At 38.4% G+C, this 20,390-nt stretch overlaps 1 protein-coding gene across 1 annotated transcript in view; it reads right to left on the bottom strand.

Annotated features, from left to right (window-relative positions):
* Positions 1-19,776, bottom strand: part of NSUN7 (NOP2/Sun RNA methyltransferase family member 7) — a 70,393-nt gene extending 50,617 nt beyond the window's left edge. Inside the window, exons 1-7 of the mRNA XM_049886958.1 lie at positions 19,430-19,776; positions 18,716-19,107; positions 11,410-11,468; positions 10,899-11,029; positions 4,621-4,773; positions 4,090-4,273; positions 2,263-2,473 (exon numbers count right to left, since the gene is read on the bottom strand). Of these exons, the coding sequence (XP_049742915.1) occupies positions 2,263-2,473; positions 4,090-4,273; positions 4,621-4,773; positions 10,899-11,029; positions 11,410-11,468; positions 18,716-19,016 (1,039 nt within the window). The 5' untranslated portion in view covers positions 19,017-19,107; positions 19,430-19,776. The remainder of the gene's footprint in view (positions 1-2,262; positions 2,474-4,089; positions 4,274-4,620; positions 4,774-10,898; positions 11,030-11,409; positions 11,469-18,715; positions 19,108-19,429) is intronic.
* Between the last annotated feature and the right edge of the window lie 614 nt (positions 19,777-20,390).

The raw sequence follows: 20,390 nt of genomic DNA on the forward strand, positions 1-20,390 counted from the left end.
GTCAAAAGCAAAGAAGTTTCCTGAATAAACTGAATGCTTCGAAGGTTAGCAAAGCAGGGGCATGGGTTTGGGGACCATGGTTTCAGGGGACATCTAAGTCAACGGGCATAATATAATATATTAAGAAAATATTCTGCATCCCACTTTGAAGAGTGGCATCTGGGGTCTTCAATGCTAGCAAGTGGCCATCTAAGATGCATCAATTGGTCTCAACCCACCTGATCAAAGGAGAATGAAGAACACCAAGGACACAAGGTAATAAAGAGCCCAAGAGACAGAAAGGGCTACATGAACCAGAGACTACATTATCCTGAGACCAGAAGATCTAGATGGTGCCTGGCCAATACCAATGACTGCCCTGACAGGGAACACAGCGGAGAATCCCTGAGGGAGCAGGGAAACAGTGGGATGCAGACCCCAAATTCTCATAAAAAGACCAGACTTAATGGTCTGACTGAGACTAGAAGACCCCAGTGGTCATGGTCCCCAGACCTTCCATTGGCCCAAGACGGTAACCATTCCAGAAGCCAGCTCGTCGGACATGGATTGGACTGGACAATGGGTAGTAAAGGGATGCTGGTGAGGAGTGAGCTACTTGGATCAGGTGGACACTTGAGACTATGTTGGCACCTCCTGCCTGGAGGGGAGATGGGAGGATACAGGGACTTAGAAGCTGGCAAAATGGACACAAAAAGAGAGAGTGGAAGGAGGGAGCAGGCTGTCTCCTTGTGGGAAGAGTAATTGGGAGTATGTAGCAAGGTGTATATAAGTTTTTATGTGAGAGACTGACTTAATTTGTAAACCTTCACTTAAAGCATAATAAAAATTACTTAAAAAAAACAGCTTACTTTTAGCTCTTAAGGCCTTCAACTGATTGAATGAAGCCCACCTACACTATAGAAGGTAATCTCCTTTATCAACTGATTGCAGATGTTAACCACATTTACAAAATACCTTCATAGAACACCTAGGTTAGTGTTTGATTAAATAACTGGATTAAGGAAGAAGGCAGACTGAAGAAGAATTTATGCCTTTGAATTATGGTGTTGGCAAAGAATGGACTGCCAAAAGAACGAACAAATCTGTCTTGGAAGAAGTACAACCAGAACACTACTTAAAAGAGAGGATGGCGAGACTTCGTCTCACATACTTTGGATGTGTTTTCAGGAGGGACCAGTCCCTGGAGAAGAACATCATGCCTGGTAAAGTAAAGAGTCAGTGAAAAAGAGGAAGACCCTCAATGACATGGAATGACACCATGGCAGCAAAAATGGGCTCAAACACAGCAACGATTGTGAGGGCTGCGCAGGAACAGGCAGTGTTTTGTTCTGTTGTACGCAGGGTCTCTATGAGTCAGAACCAACTTGACAGCACCTAACAACAACATAGCCTAGCCAAACTGACACATAAAACTATCACAATGTCTGATAATTCCAGTACCTGGATTCTTTGAAGGTCTGTTTTTAGTGTAGTATTTTTCTCTTGATTTTCAGTCATATCTTCTTGTTTGCCTCATCATTTTTTACTGAGTGCCAGACATTGTATTTGAGAAATTTTAGGAGATAATTTGAGACCAAGGATGATGTATCAACTTCTAGAGATCACTTATTAGCAATCCCAGATCACCTTAATCCAATTAGGAATTCAGATGACTGAAATCTGGGCTTTAATGCATTGTAGAACTTACCTCTACACAGGATATACTCTTTCTATGCCCCCATGTAAAATCCTGGGTGTTTACCAGGCTATTTCTGGTCAAGCCCTGAATTCTACTATTTAACCCTGTGAATCTGTCAAAAGTTCTACTCAGCTTCTCACTCTCATTGAACCTATAATATAATGTGATCTCTACCCACTGCATGAACCAATGGAAAATTTTTTTTAAAACAAGAAGGCTAAGGGACTTAACTCATAGTCCTAGATATTATCTTTGTCCCTCAAGCACATTTGTGACTGTCTTTATTTATTAAATGATAGTTTCTACCACCTACCTCAGCTAATTATTGTTTGAGCCTCAAATGATATAGTAGCTAAATGTCAAGCACTATACCAAAGTACCAATGCATTCATTAATTTAACCTACAGTTGTTCAACCAAAAATAAGCAAAAAGAACAGCCTTATATAATGCGGATTAGTGAGGATTTTAAGAGTACAGTTTATATATATAATTTTTACTTTACAAAAAAATAACAAATTTAAACATTTTTAACATTTTGAATCTCTTGTAAAACTATAATCACCTAACAAATATTTGTACGTACTTTTACATCCCATTTTTGTGAAAAGGCTCTTCAGGTCAGGATCCTTAGCTTGTGATTCTACTCCACAAACAAATATTTTTGAGGTGTTGTTATTTGTTAAGATTGACATATGGGCAACTGTGTACCAAGAACCTGTATTGACCATTAAGATGTCATCATCCATATTCAATAAAGCCTTTACCGAATGGACAGCAAGACTTCGAGATTTGTCCTACAAGATAATGGTGTGATTAAAATTTCAAAGGGTATGACTAGAAGCATGAACTAACATCTTTTTACCTTAGAAAAAAGAAAATACTTGGAGGGAATCTTGAAGAGATACCTAATCCATTTAGTTTAAGACATCTGAATATATGTCTAAATAAAAAATGAATAAAAATAACATCTATATTAAAGAAAAAAACTATAATTTTGTTTAGCCTAGATTATGACTACTATCATTTAACTTTCATATAATGATAAGGCAATCCCAAAATCACAAAGATGTAATTGCTAGATGAGTGATGTCCTGTCTTAGCTCCTACTCTTACCCCTTCATGAAAATCCATTTATCTACTCCTGCTATTCTTTCTTCCCATTACATTGTCATCTAAATTACTGGTAGCTCACAGAAGTTTGAGAAGCTTATAAAAGAGATTTTGACAGATTGGATCTCTGCAGTTGATCTCAGTGTTTAATATGGTGTCACTACAAAAAAGGCCAAGAGATTCTGCCCAAGAATATGGTAGTAAGGAAGATCAAGGTGAATCTGAGACAAGTAGTGGAATCTAAGGACAAAAAATGAATTTAACCTTTCAGACCTTTTATTTTTTACTGTACTGAATCCATACTAGACCTTGCATTCTCTTCTTGTATCAGCAGCCATGATACAGTAAAATCTGTGAAAGCTGGAACCTGTATAAGGTGGAAACCTGTCATAGAAGGAAAACTCAAATATTTCCCACTAATAGGGAGCGACAGAAAAGTGGCAAGACTGCACCCTGTTAAAGGCGGAAAACTTTCAAGACCTGGAAAAACAAGGCAGTCCTGTCAAGTTACGGCTCTTATAGGTTTCACTACATAAAAAAACTAAGCCTATTACTGCCAAGTCAATTCTGACTCACGGCAACCTCCTGTGTTATAGCCCAGAACTGCTCCGGAGGGTTTTCTTGGCTATAACATTTTATGGAAGCAGAATGCCAGGACTTTCTTCTGTGACAGCACTGGGTGGGTCTGAAAAACCAATCTTTCCGTTAGTAGTCCACTGCAAACTGTTTGTACCAACCAGGGATCTACCTCTTATAAGTCAAAGCTGTTAAGACTATAAAAGAGAGTATGGGAAAGTATCACACATTGCTTTTTCCTATACAGGATGCACTAGCAACGCATCCTCCTCAGAAATGGAGGGAAGAAAAAGTGTCATTGTACTTTCTCTTGAATTCTCCCTTAGGAGAGAAAAATACAGCCTTTCGGCTGCCAGCAATATAAGTCTTCCAATCTGTGAAGTCTGAGGAGGAGAATATGGTCTTTACAACTTCACTTGGACTAAAGATGCCAAGGTATAAAATGAGCACTGAGTGTAAAAAAAAAAAAAAAAACCAAACTCACTGCCATCGAGTTGGTATCGACTCACACTGACCCTACAGGACAGAGTAGAACTGCCCCATAGGGTTTCAAACTGCCGACCTTTTGATTAATTTTAATTAAAAGGTGACAATTAGGCCTTATAAACCTCCCTGATAACCCATAAAAAGTAGAAACAGCGTTAGGTTCTATTTTTAGATGGAGAATTCTTTGACTAAGTAGGACTGTTAGATAAGGCTCACAATGAAAGTAATGCCAGTTTACCTGAAATATAAGTTTATAATCCTTGAAAAGATCTATACTTAGAAGATCATGTTTAAGATGAGATGGGAAAATTAAGACATCATAGCAATGTTTGTCCACAGCAAAGACTTTATCATCAATATGCAATACAGATTTGACTTTATGATAGCCTTTTTTCTTCAAATTACTATAAACTTCTTCAGGGCTGTAAATATACAACATTAGGTTGTAATTAAAAATATAATACATTAGAATATATTTAACACTAATATCCTTTTCTTGCAATAAAGAAAAATACCAAAATATCAAAACCTGTATATACTATATCATAAAGAACTTACAATTTTAGCCAATAAAAGATAATTAGAAACAGAAAAATGAACATGATTATGTAATTACTTTTCAGAATTTGGTGATAAGATCCTGAATTAAACTATAATTCCCCAACTACCACCACCTCTACCTCACCCCTCAAAAAAGGTAATATTTCTTATCACATTATTTTGGAAGGCTGGAAACTTGAAATATAAAAGATTTGTTTATAAGTCTTACCTGACTTTACAAGTATTTATCCAAGCATAAAGTGGCAAAGTGGAGGCCCTTAGTTCCTGTTTTCTAACTGTTTCTGGTAAAATGTGGTAAATTGAAAGGGCATCATGTTTGATTCGACATCTTGCCAATGATGCAGCCAATTTTGTCTTAAAACTAGAGACAGAAAATCCATTCTTGGTGACTATTGCATTTGAAACAAGATTATCAATTTTCCCACTAGAAATGTAAACAATTTACATTCAAAATTTTTACAAATTCTTCCATAATTTGATTTCAAATTTTTGAAATATAAAATAAAAATTTGCCATATTTGAAAACAGAAATCCAATAATCTTGTATCTTGTATCCTTTTTCCTGCCTCTGTATAGTTCTGCATCTCCTCAGATATTCGTATCAACTGCTGGTTGACAGACAAATTTTATCTAGTGGAAAAGGTGTAGGATTTAGAATCAGAAAAACTTGGAATTAAATTCAGGTCCTATCATTTACTAGCTATGTGACCTCAGGTATGTTGCTTAATCTCCTCTCTTAACCTCAGCTTTCTCATCTACAAATGTGGCCAACTTTGCTATTAATGTAGTGATTAACAATCATACGTATAAAATACTTAGCAGAGTCTCTGGTATTAAAAGCTTGTTATTGGTGGTTCAGTGGTAGAATTCTCGCCTTCTATGCAGGAGGCTCAGGTTTGATTCCCAGCCAACGCACCTCATTAGTAGCCACCACCCATCTTGCCAGTGGAGGCTCATGCATTGCTTTGGTGCTGAACAGGTTTCAGTGGCGCCTCTCGCCTAAGATGGAGTAGGAAGAAAGGTCTGACGATCTTCTGAAAATCCTACGGATTATAATGGTCTGATCCACAACCAATCATGAGGACGGCACAGGACAGGGCAGCATTTAGTCCCTCGTGCATGGGGTCACCATGAGTCAGGGGCCGACTCGACGGCAGCTAACAACAATATTGTCATCATAGATGGTAACAAGATAGTACTGATAAAATTAAGGTACTTTCATAAATCCATATGACGGCCTTCCCCATTCTAGATATCTCATGCTTCAAAGTTCCAAATAACAGAGAAGAAAAACAAGAACCAGTTACCATCACCAAGAAGGCCCAATGATTTGTCATGATCTCACAGCCCAAATTTTTAATAAATGAAAGTACAGGCCTTACTCTTGTACCATATTCATAGCATTTTCACAGTAGAAATCTAATTTAAATAAATCTCAATTTTGAATGACAAATGGGGAAGAGATACCACAAAAGTAGTCAAGTACAACTTGAGTGGTGAGTGCAGCTACAGAGAGAGGAGGATGCTCTCAGGGAATCAGCGTCAGGCCCACCTAAATTGCTTCAAATAATGTTGGAAGCAGAGCAAGGGTAGAATATGACCATTTCTGTTAAATTTTTTTTTAGCACCAACTGTTAAATACTATTTTCTTTTCCTTATGCCTATAATCTCTCTAGTTTAAGCTTCTTATCTGCTCAATAGAATGAGAACCCTTCATCCCAGAATGTGTTTGTATGTGAATGTTTGCATGCATGAGAGAGAAAGAGAGCAAGAGAGTACACAAGAACACATACATAGGCACAGAGGGGTCCTTGGGGAAGAAAAGGAAGGGTTATCAAACAATAAGCCTGCTAGAACTACAACGTAGATATTCCTTACCAAGGGGCCACATAAAATAAGTGAAAATAAATATTCACTCCCAATTATAGAAAGTGGTAAGCAGGAAAAAAAAAAAAAAAAAAAAAACTCCATATTCCTAATTAATCAGGCAATCTGTTACATTCAAATCTCTCAGAGCCAAGATATAATAGCACAAATGTAAGCGATGAGAGCAAAACTATTGTTGGTAAGGTTTAAGAGTAGGGGTTGCTTCATCTGTATAAGATGCACTGACACCTAGAGGAAAAAGACTGAGAAGTCTTAGTCACTAATAAAGGATACTTTAATATCTTTTAAAGAAAACTGGAAGGATAACCTGAACTACGTCACACTGCAACAGCCTATACGCTGGGTCTGGGGGTGAGGGTGCAGAGGACTAGAGCCTTGTTGGCTGGGAGGGAATGTTATCAAACACAAAGTCTGCAAGAACTACAAAGAAGACATTCCTTACCAAGACATTCCTTATATTCTTTACACAAAATAAGTGAGAATAAATAAAATTTTTATTCCCAATTTTAGAAAATGGTAAAAAGGAAAAAATGTTTGTTGGACATAGAAAGTTGGGAGCCAAAAGCACAGCAAAAGGTCAGCTCTCAGGTGTGTAGGTGCCCACCCACGCTAAAGAGAAGAAACTGAAAACTGGAGAATAGAAAACAGATTAACACAAAATCTGGAAAATTCCTGAGAAAGGAATCAGGTTGCAAAGGCAAGTAAAGTAGAAATAGACAAAACTGTGAATCTACAATGAAAGCTAAGAAGCCAAAGTATTAAGCCAATAACAGAGGAATACAAATCCACAGGTTAAATCATGAACTGAGACTAGGAGTCAGAAATAAATCAAAGCCACAAGAAGGCAGAAGGTACAGGAGATATACAAAGACCTAGATAAAATTCTGCCAAAGACATCACTGCCGTTTTATTATCAGTTGCTATGTATAGGGTCGCTATGAATCGACTTGACAGCAGTGGGTATGTACCTAGAAGGGATCAGTCCCTGAAAAAGGATATCATGCTTGGTACAGTAGCAGGTCAGCAAAAAAGAGGAAGGTCCTCAACAAGATGGATTGACACCGTGGCTGCAACAATGGGCTCACACACAGCAATGATTGTGAGCATGTCGCAGCACCAGGCAGTGTTTCATTCTGTTGTAAATAGGGTTGCTATGAGTCGGAACCAACTGGAGGACATCTAAGGACAACATGTATATAGGTATTTGTATCCAGAGACATTATTCTAAAACATGGCTTTTTATATTCTTCATGAGTATGACCCACTAATCAACTTAGAAAATAAATAACTCCAGAGAAGGACAGTTCCCAGTTTGCAGTTTTTCTAGGCTCTGAGAATGACTCACGGAGGAGAATGAGACTTAACAAATGGGTCAGCACCCAAAGTAAAGTTATTTTTACAGCAAGAGCTGTAAGTTCTACTGAAAGAATTTGTGACTAACTAGACAATAGCTTAAAACAAAAAAAAATTCTAGACTCCTTTCTGGTAATCACCCCAGTGTCTGATGAAAGATAGAATGAAGTCAGAAAGATGTGACCATCCATAGAGGATAAGAGACTTCAAAAGGTGGCCCTTTTTAACAGCAGAGGGCAGGACGTTGACAATATATCACAGTAGAAACAGATACATCAATAAAAAGCAGTGAGTTACCTGAACCAAACCAAACCCAACCCTCTGCCCATAGTGACCCTATAGGACAGAGTAGAATTGTCCCCATAGGGCTTCCTTGGTAGATTTGAACTACTGACCTTTTGGTTAGCAGTCAAGCTCTTACCCACTGCGCCACCAGGGAGGGCTCCTTGAGTTACTTTAAACCAAAAAACCAAACCAAACCTACTGCTGTTGTGTCGATTCCGACTCATAGCAACCCTAGAGGACAAAGTAGAACTGCCCCATAGAGTTTCCAAGGAGCACCTGGCAGATTCAAACTGCCGACCTTTTGGTCAGGAGCCATAGCACTTAACCACTACGCCACCAGGGTTTCCTGAGTTACTTTAAAAAAAAAAATTACTTTAGAGATCTCTAAATAGGGGTAGTATACCTGCTGACATCAGATAATGTCGCCTGTTTATTATAATTCCAAAGGTTCTTATTTGGCTGCAAATGACAAGCTCCATAGTAATCAGGGAAGCAGAACTAACTCCCTAGGCTTTTTAGTGAGTTTAAGCTAAGAAGGAAAAAAAAAATGCACCCACTAAGGATGACCCAGGTTCTTTATGCTGAAGGTACAAGGGTTACATTCAGATTATAAAAAAGGTAGCCTACTCAGTAATGTTGGAAAGGTACCTTCTAATATCTGGAATATAAAATACCTTGAAGTATTTAGGTCAGGAATAGAAGTTAAGACAGTATCGAGGTTATCCACTCTTCAAGGCTCTTGCCTATACATAACCTATCATTTCTTACTTTTTGATTTTTTTAGATGTCTTCATTTATAGCATATGATAGAAAGTAGTCTACTTTTAGAAATCAAGAAATTAAACATGTTAAAGTTATAGCCGCCTGTCTCTGTGTTTGCAGAAGTCCTTAAAGATGATAAATCTGACATACGGTGTTGTTGTTGTTGCTGGTAGGTACCGTCGAGTCAATTCCAACTCACAGCGACCCTGTGTACAACAGAACGAAACACTGCCCAATTCTGCCCTATCCTCACAATCATTGTTATGCTTGAGCCCATTGTGGCAGCCACTGTGTCAATCCATCTTGTTGAGGGTCTTCCTCTTTTTCACTGACCCTCTACTCTACCAAGCATGATGTCCTTCTCCAGGAACTGGTCCCTCCTGATAACATGTCCAAAGTATGTGAGACTTCTGATGTGCAGTAAAAAAACAGACTAATGGTTTAGAAAATAAGACTATTTAAACAAAGTTTCAGCAACAATTCTATTGAATGAGTTTTTCAATTATTTTTACCCTCATTTTCTGAAAATGAGCTGCAACTCTCTAGTTCTGCTCACCAGCAGAGGCCACTAAGTCCTCAGAAAAAACTTGTTTTACTTAATATACAGTATGAACCAAAGACCATAGTGGTTAGAAGTGTGGGCTCTTTGGTCAAATTACTTAACCTCTGTAAACTTTGGTTTTTTCATCTATACAAGTGGAGACAATTACAGGAACTATACTTAATAGGATTACTATAAATATTAAATAAAATAACCCATATAAAGTGCTTACAATCTAGTGCATAGTAGGGATTCTATAACTGTTTGTGATTATTATGACTTCCGTTTTCAAATCTTTGCTTACTGCCAATGTATCAAAAACTAAAGCTGAACTAAATGTAATTATAAATGTAATAAATTTACTAGTATATAAGAGGTGTCCCTGTCTCTTGGGCCACTTGACCCAAACTGGGGTCAAATGATTTTTTTGAATGTGGCAATGAAGAATCGAGCCAGTCTTTCTAGCGCTTAACACTGTAAGATGGGAAGCGTCTGAGTTGTTGGCAGCTGAGTTTCCCGTTCTAGGAATAAGGAGAGAGAATACCAAAGCCAAAGCTCAGAGAAAAGCAGACTAGAGCTGAGAGTCCTGATGATGATTGAGTTATGGGTTCTAGTTGGTAGGAACATGGACACATCATTGCCCTTCCTGCAGTCTCAATGTTCAATTCTTCCATGAGATACCTTATAATAAATTCTTCTTTTTGCTTAATCTAGTTTGAATTGGGATTTGTCAGTTGCAAAAGAATCCTAATACACCATTTTCCCTCTATTTTTAAATAAATCAGTTTTACTCCTTTATGGCTCCAAAATTTTCAAGAAATTTTACCCAACAATGAACAAAAGAAGTCAAGTTTTTTAGTGTATTATGAATGCCTAACACATAAGAAATATGATTCTCTTTAAATATAAACTAAATATTTTCTTAAAGATAATCTTCAGTGAACTGCTTATATTTCCCGTAAATATATAAAGTGAGATATGATACTAACAACACTGTTCCAGACTATTTACTAGGTAAAAAATTTCTCACAAGATTGTTGTTATACTGTGCTTTCTATTAAAATTCAACAAAAGTCATAACAATAGTAGCACTTAACATTTATTGACCATTTACTATGTCTTGCTCTAAACTATGTATTTTACACGCATTAGTTTAAATAGTCTTCCCAAGAACTCTTTGAGGTAGGTACTATTATTATCTTCATGATAGGTTTCCTTTTTATCTAGGATAAAAAGAAAACAAATTTAAAACCTGTTAGTTTGATCTTAAAAGTATTTTTTTTCCCCCAATTGGCAAAATAGTGGGTTCTTATCTACTGTTGGGATTTTCTCATTTGATACATGCTAGATTTTTTTTAAAGACTTGTAAATAAAGCTAGGTAATAAATAATAGTTGTTTCAAGTTAAGTTTATTTTATATAAATACTAAAAATTATTAGCAATTTTTCATGACTTCCCACATACTTATAAGTTGGATCTTGCAATTCAAGCTTTCAAAAGAAGCTTGATTTTAAAACAGAATTTTTAACTACTCAAGATTGTTTTTAAAGGGACTCAAGAAATTTATGAACTTTGTTCTCTATTTTTAACATATTACACTATATACAAAATACTAATACTGATTTCATATAAAACATCCTTTTCATTTTTACAATTACCTATTAAGAAGGGTCTCTACTTCTTGAACTTCCGATATAGAGTCTTCATTATCAGAAAGGAGACGAGCTTGAAATTTTCTATCTTGGAAATCATACAGCATGACAATAATAAGACTGCTCAAATGATCTGGCTACCGGGGGAAACACAGAAAGCAAAGTATGCAAAACAATATCTAATAGCAGTATTTTTCATTCCATTATTTCTCATAAGGGTGCAGAAATGTGACTATTTTTATATAGTCTAGTTTTATTTGGAGACAGGTCTCCAAAATAGAAAAAAAGCTAGTAAAAAATAAAACTTTCAAAAAAAGACAATTTTTGGTATGTTCATTAAAATGAAAGGACACATGGTCAGGATTCTAAGTAGGAAAGAGTTAGGAAAATATTTTGAAGAGGTCTCACAGCATTAAGAAAACTAGCTATTATTTAAATCTCAAGGTTTTTTTTTTTTTAAATATTTTCCAAATAATAAGCATGAGACAAGCTTATTACCTAAAAATTGTCTACTTACTATTGTGGTACTTGGAAAGATATAGCTGTCTATTAATATACTTTCCAAAATATCTTGATCTGCAAGACAAGGCAAATGTCTGTTACTGAAAATACCAAAGTTGAAAACGAAAGTTTTGTAATCAAAAACACTTTAAACAAAGCCATAATACACTTTTGTTTTTATATCTACAATATATTGCAATTATCGATAAAGACATAAGTTACACTATTATGATGAAATATTTTAATCTTTATGAATCCTGGACCTTCATGACCCTCATGACTCCATACAGACTCCTAGCCAAAGGAGGATCATCCGAATAGTCAAAATGAGTAAGAATGGAATTCCAGTCTTTAATTGATATCCTTTGAAAAACATCAGAGAGGACCTAATTTATAACCTTGAGTAAACTTTCTCATCTCCCTTTTCTTGTCCTCCCCAGTTTTCTCATACCCCAGAACGCTCGAGTGTCTCTTTTGCCAAAATGCCCCCTCAACACTTGTTCATGGGTTTTTATCTCATATTATTCCCCCCCTTCTTTGGAAATGCTTAGCCTATTCCACTAAGTCTTGCCCTTTCTCCTGCCTCACTGACCATTCTCCAATTTTGTCTCACAAAAGTTCAACAAATTATTTGCAGAGACAGATTCTGGGGCTGGTGTGAGGGTATGGGGTTTCAGAAAGGAAGATGCCATATACTCTTTTTTTTTTTTTTTTTTTAACCTAATCACAACTATCATAAAGACAGCTAGATTTTATGCAAGAAATGTATTCTTCAAGATGTTGTTGTTAAGCCAGCAACTCAGTTCGGACTCATGGCAACCCTATGTGTTATAGAGTCTGTTCCATAAGGTTTTCTTGGCTAATTGCCAGGTCTTTTCCTCCATGGTGCCACTAGGTGGGTTTGAATTGCCTACCTTTTGGTTACCAGGGACAGCAAACCATTTGCACCACCTACGGACCTCTTAAAGAAAGAACTTGCATGTGTCAAAAATGACACTAAGTGTCATCTTAGGTTACATTTCTAAAACTATGAATAAATGAAGGAAAAGACACAAATTGGTACATAAAGTGATAAAGACACCAAAAAAAAATCAGACAATATTCATAAGAAGGAAATCATTCCTTCAATTTCTTGCTAAAAATAACTTTACTTCCTCTATCACCTCTAAAATTAGTCTTAGTTCCCTCAGTAGACACATATTAAGGAATATTTCTCGCTTACAACAATTCCATTTCCCTGGGAACAACATTGCCCAGCCTCAAACCCCAGAATTTCTATAGGGGTTGGCTTCCTGTTTGTTTGCAGTTCAGAACTGCACTCCATTGGCTACGCACCTGACCCACAATGAGCCAATTAAATTCCCTCTTATGGCAATTTAGAATTGGGACTTAAGAGATAAAATTAGTCTAAGTGAAGAAACTAACATACAACTGTAACTAACATACAAGCTCAAGAACTGGAGTGTAACAGGATGGCTTTTTCCACATAGATGACAGAAGCAGAGAAAGCAGGTCTGCAGAGAAAAAGATAATAAAGCAGATACTAAGAAAGAAGGAGAGATAAGAAGATCGGGGATAAAGAAGTAGAGATATAGAAAGGGCTGATGTCTTTCCAATTCCTGATTTCATTCTCTTCCTGAGTCTAAAATCTTGCCCTTCAGTTGCATGAGATATCTCAGTATCTTTGTAAGAAAATTCTCCTTTTATGTTCAAGCTAAGTGAAAATGGCTTCCATTATTTGCAAGCTAAGACTCTTAATTAAAACACTTTGGCTTTAATTTTTCCGTATTTATTTTCTCAGCACTGTTCTACTGTTCTTCTCTGCCATTCACTCAGTAAACACAGGCATTTCTGCTATAGTATATTATGAATTGAGTGTGTATAATATGAACTCAGTAAATGTGCCTGATTAACTGGGAATAGATTTGCATTATCTGAACCTCTATTTGTTTGGGTAGAGGGGGAAAGCTACTATACTGACAACAGTGCAATCAGGTATGTGTCAAGGCAGAAGGTGGCACAGTGTGTATTATGGGGAAAGGGAGAAATCTAGAGAATCAGAAATGCTTACACAGTAATACCTGTGGCTCCCTGGCCTCTCAGGCCATGACTCTTGCTTGTCCTATTCCTACCTGCCTTGCTAGCATTCTCAGCTGAACTCTGCTGCTGATAAAATCATAGTCCAGTCTTTCTCACTTGGTTAGTGCCCTGAGGCTTTCCCTGGCTGACTCAGCCTAACCTTGCATTAGCCCTTCTGAGATTAGTTAAGACTTCCATGAAAGAGCCTCCTGAGACCTAACTATGCCAGAAAGGAACTGAGAGTAGCTCAGCAAAGCTGAAACTCAGATCCCATCTCATGACATATTGCTCCATCAACTTTTCTCTGATGTATTGCCACCCATCCTAATGGCCCAACCTGGGACACAGGTTGCCCAGTACTGGTATGAGGCAGATACTGAGGTGGATCTCCAGAAACACAAATAATAAACAGGGGCAAGATCCTTACTTATTTAACTCAGAGGGTACATTTATCTGATTGCTTCTGCTCCTCCCCATCCCACAATTTCTCATGACTGGAAAGGTGTGGGCTCTTTCATTTTCACTATGTCATATCTTTAATAACTAATTTTGGCATCCATATGCAGATAATTTCAAAATTATGTCTCAAAGGCTGATCACTCTCCCAAAGTTGAGACTCCTAAGTCAAACTAACTACTCAACATTTCTTCTCGGATATCTAATGTTGTTGTTGTTAGGTGCCGTCAAGTCAGTTCCAACTCATAACAATTCAATGTACAACAGAATGAATCAGTGCCTGGTCCCATGCCATCCTCACAGTCGTTGCTATGTTTGAGCCCATTGTTGCAGCCACTGTGTCAATCCATCTAGTTGAGGGTCGTCCTCTTTTTCACAGACCCTCTACTTTACCAAGCATCATTTCCTACTCCAGAGACTGTCCCTCCTGATAACATGTCCAAAAAACCAAAACCAAACCCACTGCGTTCGATTCCAACTCATAGCGACCCTATAGGACAGAGTAGAACTGCCCTGTAGAGAAAAAGCCTTGCCATCCTTGCTTCTAAGAAGCTTTCTAGCTGTGCTTCTTCCAAGATAGAATTGTCTGTTCTTATGGTAGTTCATGGTATATTTAGTATTTTTCACCAACACCATAATTCAAAGGCACCAATTCTTCTTCTGCCTTCTTTATTCATTCTCCAGCTTTCACATGTGTATGAGGTGATTGAAAATACCATGGCTTGGGTCAACTGCACCTTTGTTCTCAAAATGACATCTTTGCTTTTTAACAATTTAAACAGGTCTTTTGTAGCAGATTTGCTCAACGCAATGCAATGTTTGATTTTTTGACTGCTGCTTCCATGGGCATTGGTCGTGGATCCAAGTAAAATAAAATCATTGACAACTTCAATCTTTTCTCTATTTATCACGATGTTGTTTTTTGGTCCAGTTGTCAGGACTTTTTGTTTTCTTTATGTTGAGGTGTAGTCCATACTGAAGGCTATAGTCTTTGGTCTTCATCTGTAATTGCCTCAAGTCCTCTTCACTTTCAGCAAGCAAGGTTATGTCATCTGCATAATGAAGGTTGTTAATGAGTCTTCTTCCAATGCCAATGCCAAGTTCTTCTTCCATAGTCCAGCTTCTCACTTCACCAGAGTACTTCAGCCAAGTTTCACTGTCCTAAGTAGAAGGGATGCCTAAAGCTTGGGCTCTGGAGTTATACAACCTGAATTTGAATTCTGACTACTCCCGTTTCTAGCTCTATGGCATTACACAGGTCCCTTAAGCCTGTCTGCACCTAAATTCTCCCATCTGAAAGAAAAAAAATGATAACAGTACCCGCTTCATTGGGTTGTTATGTAAACAGCTTCTTAGAACAGTGATTGATAGATTAAAGTGCTCAATAAATATAAAAAAAAAAAATTTTTTTTTTTTTTTTATTATTATGCTATTACCTGAGTCCTCCAGTCTCAGCCTTTGATAATTTAAACGAGAGCAAAAGGAATTCCACAAATCATCTCTTATGTAGAAAGCCTGGCTTTCAAACCTATTGTAAGACACTCTCAGCTCAGAAGCCTAGTTCTTTCCATTTGTATTTCTATGTAATAAAATTGTAATCTCCCCCAGGCACACAGATACTTTGGGCCAACTAAGACAAAGATCATGTACTCACTGATGCAAATAAGTAATTTTCAAAGTTGTTTGAATGGTTTCAGCCTTTGCTTTCCTGAAAATAGCTGACAAAGGTGGCAAGAATGTTTAAGAAGTGTATACAGGAATTTTTTATAGGAAAGGGCAGACAAAATGAGAAGTGATCAAAAATTGGTTTTACTCAGTGACAGTTAAATTTTAGAGCTATATGCTTAACGCTATTTAAAAAAAATTTTTTTTCACTTAGAAGATTCCTATTAAAAAAAAAAAAAACCACTGCCATCCAGTTGATTCTGACTCATAGTGACCCTATAGGACATGGTAGAACTGTCCCACAGGGTTTCCAAGGAGCAACTGGTGGATTTGAACTGCTGACCTTTTGGTTAGCAGCTATAGATCTAAACCACTATGCCACCAGGGCTCCGGAAACAGGGCAAGCATGGTAGAAATGGGGACGGTGCTAACACATTGCAGGGATAGCAAACAACGTCACAGAACAATTTGTGAATGAATTGTTGAATGGGAAACTAATGTGCTGCATAAACTTTCACCTAAAGCACAATAAAATGTTCAAAAAATATATATATATCACACACACACACACAAAGGCTAATCAGACAAATACACTCCCCGTGCTGAAAGAGCTTTCACACAAAGAAGATCATCAACAAAGGAGCAAATAATAAAATTAAAACACATACAAAAGACAACCAGAGGGATATACTTAACGATCATATAATTAAGAAATTGTCTCTATTATCTTTTTCTTCTCCTTTTCCCCTCCTCAAAAAGAGATGATAATATGATCTAATCACCTGTTTACAAACTCATGAACAAAAAGGACTGTTACCCTGGCTCTCTTTACTTTGTGCATTAACCTTCTCAGCTTTTCTGCACCTATAAATCCTTAGAGAAGAAATTCCAGGTTTTCTTTTTTCTAAAGCATGATTCCCTGAACCTATACTATATAAATCAGATGTGAGTTTACAAAACAGTACATGTAAAAGTGTTGATAGCACACTGATAACATAGAAGATTAAACTGAAATGCCCAAAAGCCTCCAATATTTTTTAAAGTAAAATATCAAGTTTATAACTATCTTGGAAAGCCCACTGCATTTACAAATTTTGACTTTATTCCTTAAGAGCAATCAAATATTATTCAGAAGATAATTTAAAGCAAAAAGTTATTCTTATGGAAGAAAAATAATATTTTTAACAGATAAAAAACCAAACCACTTATAAAAATGACAATTTCAAGGAAAAACAGGTTTGTAAAGGCCTTACAACAATAATTTATCTGAATGGAATTCTCTGGGTTATTTAAAAGTATCAAATAGTCACAAGATCCTTTCATGAAGTAGAAATAAGGATTTAGAGGAAGAAAAAGATGCTCTACTACATCCATCATTATAACATGACCAATTAGTTACTGTATTAATTTTACATAGAATAATTTCAGGCTTTTTCTATTGATTTCTAAAGGTAAGTTTCAATATTTTATTAGGAATACAAATTGCCTATAATAGAATTTTGGCATTAATATTAAACAGCAATTAGTCAACACAGCTGCCCACTGTTGCAAAGAGAAAACATAAAAATGTTCATTTGACTCACTTTGTTAAATGCAACACTTTGGTTCATCTTTAAAACTACATTTTTTAAAGGTGGGGGGGCAGATGAAATGGAATCTGAAAGATTAAATTGGAGGAGGAAAAATCATTAGAAAGAAAAAAAAATCAGGAGCAGGAGAAAAAGAAATGAAAACTAAAGAGAAGTTGCCTGTTGACACCACACAAATTTTTCTCTGTGATGACAATTTCCTGGCTTCAGAGTTGAGCTGGGCTACATCATCTCTGTAGACATCCAAAAATACCTCTCCATGTCTAAATAATCAGTAGAACATTTTAATTCAACTGACCAAGTTTTCACCGCCTTCTATGTGCAAGAATATGCAAGAAAATACATTCAAATAAGTGTTGCTCTGTCAAGGTTAGGGGCAGGAAACCATACGCTCATCATTTCAACCACGTACATTCAGTGCATATACTAACCTCTGTAGACTTTATAGTCACATCTAGTAAAAATAAAAAATAAAATCTCCAGGCACTTTGACTGCTCTCCTCATAGTATCAATTTTTGGTCTTCCTAGAGTCAACTGTACACTCAGGTTGATAATTAACCCCCATTGAAGGAGTCTGAAACATTTGCCTCAAACCCAGGAGGCAAATCGGAAAAAGGGAAATTCTACAAAAGTTTGGAGGAATAAAATCACGAGCTCCGAAAATTAAAGCTATTAGTCATGAATGGGATAATCTTAATTTGGCTGATTTAACTTTGATTTTCTTTTTTAATATTGCAAATTTTCTTTTTATTCCATCTCAGTTCCTTCCCCTGCCTTTATTGGTGTTTTTATATATGAAAGTTTATAAACATTCATAAAACACAAGATATAAACAAAGGGAATGGAATTACACAGTGGAGGGGAACTACAAAGGGATATTTCAGCATGAATTCTGTTCTCCCAAGGAATCGAACTGTTTCCTCCTTCAATTTAATCTGGAGCCCTGGTGGCCCAGTGGTTAAGAGCTTGGCTGCTAACCAAAAGGTCAGCAGTTTGAATCCACCAGCCAGCCGCTCCTTGGAAAACCTATGGGGCAGCTCTACTCTGTTGTTACAGGACCACTATGAGTCAGAGGCCACTCAAGGGCAACAGGTTTCAATTCAATGATAAGCATTACAACCATCTAAGAACAAAGCACTGTACTAGGCACAGGGAAATCTAGGGGTGAAAAGCAGTCCAGGCCTGAAAGAGCTTGTTTCACTGGAATTCTCCTAATCCCCTGGCATTTGGAATTTACTAATAATATGGAGCCCTGGTGGCACAGTGGTTAACGGCTATGGCTGCTAACCAATAGGTCAGCAGTTTGAGTCCACCAGTTGCTCCTTGGACACCCTATGGGGTAGTTCTACTCTGTCCTATAGGGTCACTATGAGTCTGAATTGACTGGACAGCAATGGGGTTTTTGTTGTTGTTTTACGCACACGCATAAAAACAGAACCTGGTGTGTATGGGGGTTGGAGGGGCTGCACACCACAAATTCTCTTGTTATTCTTTTCTTTTAGTGCTGATCTTCAAAGACTGGTACTACTCACACTTCAGGGCACTGAAAGCCAGTTCATAGGACAAACGCTGGAAGGATTCATCCTCCGACTCAGACGAGGACGGCAGGGGTTCATTCCCATACTTGATTAAGACCTTCTCTGGTGACTTTTCAAATCGAATACCCTGAAAAATGTTGGCTGCCATAACATAAATGGAGTCGGGGTAGCCAGTTTTTTCGGCTGAACATGATGAGCTTTTTTCTCTGGATGACAGCTCCAGGGAAGCATGCTGTGAGATTTCCTCCGAACTTGTATGGTTCGAAAACTCCAGTTCACTTGGGGAGTTAAGCATGTTTGCCCCTTGATTGCCGTCAGTAACGTAGGCTTAAATTAAAGCTCAGATGTTCCAGGGAGTGGTTTTCCTTGCACCTTAAGCATCGTTTCTGTGAAAAGAAAAAGTTATCCCGGTAAATCACTATTTCTGCAACATCACACTTAGTGGTCTACAATCGTGGTGGCCTTAACGACTAGGAGGAGGTGACATTTACTAGCCGACTCAAGCATCCCACACTTCTAGCAACACTTGCCTCAAGGAAACGTCCACAAACAAAAAAAGGAAGAGGGGTAGAGAGAAGGCTCCTGAGTCGCTTCGCCTGAGACGGGCGACTTTGACTTTGGGCAGTTTGGGGGCAGAGACCCCCGTGCGCCAGGTCTGAGGCCCCACAGCCCCCGCCCTTTCACCGGCTCCCGCGAATCCTCCCTTACCCCAGAGGGCGGATGTTTCCGGGGTTTGGGGGACCGAGACGCGGCAGCCGCTGCACTTCGGCCACCAGACGCGAGAGTCGGGAACAGTGCCCTCAGGCGCCCCAGGACGGCGGGGCGGCGGCGACTGCCGCGAAGGCCGTTTGATTCACATGCGGCCACTCCCACCGGCGGGTACCGGGCCGGGGGTCGCGACCTCCGCTGCTGCGTTCGCCCTAGTTCCGGGCGGAGGGCGCGCCTCGGGGCCTCGCCGGGCCCCGCGGACGCCGCGGCAGAGAGGGTTTGAGGGCGAGGCCCGCGGGCGATCGGCTCAGGCCGCCGAAATTTCGGCTTCCGCCTCTCTGGGCGTCGTCAGGTCCCCCGGCCTGGGTCTCCATGGCAACCGGGAGCCGAAGGGCGCCGCACTACTGACCTACCCGCGGGATTTGGCTAAGCGAGGCGCTGTTTCTCCAGCCCGAACCCTCTGTTTCTGCCCCTCAAGGAAGTCGAAGCGCCTTCCATAAGTGAACCACACTGAACCCAGGGGTCCTTGAAGAATCATCACACGTGGCCCTGCTTGTATGACACGTCCCCTGTGGTCTCCAAGAAAACAAGGATTTTGTGTCGCCTGCAACATCCAGTTTAGCAGAGGCCCGTCAAATGTTAAGACATTTGGTTGTAGGAGTTCTGAAGAAAGTGAAAAAGGCAAGCCTACTTTATTTCTATGCCTTTTAGAATAATAAACATCACTTTAGATGGACGCCTCCAGGGCATGTTGTATAAATATCTTTATCAGATAAAGTTAAGGTCCTATCTCTGTTCTCCAGGAGTTGCCTTGCAGAGAGAAACACTGCTGAAATGTGCCTTCAAATGATTAAATTCGTCCGGCCTCCAAGTTATAGAATGGAACTGGAAATACATATAAACCCCTCTTAAGGATTTTAATGTGGCTCCTTTAATTTTTGAGAGCCCAAGAGTTAAATCT

The sequence above is a fragment of the Elephas maximus genome, chromosome 5, assembly GCF_024166365.1.
Source record: "Elephas maximus indicus isolate mEleMax1 chromosome 5, mEleMax1 primary haplotype, whole genome shotgun sequence".
NCBI lineage: Eukaryota > Metazoa > Chordata > Mammalia > Proboscidea > Elephantidae > Elephas > Elephas maximus.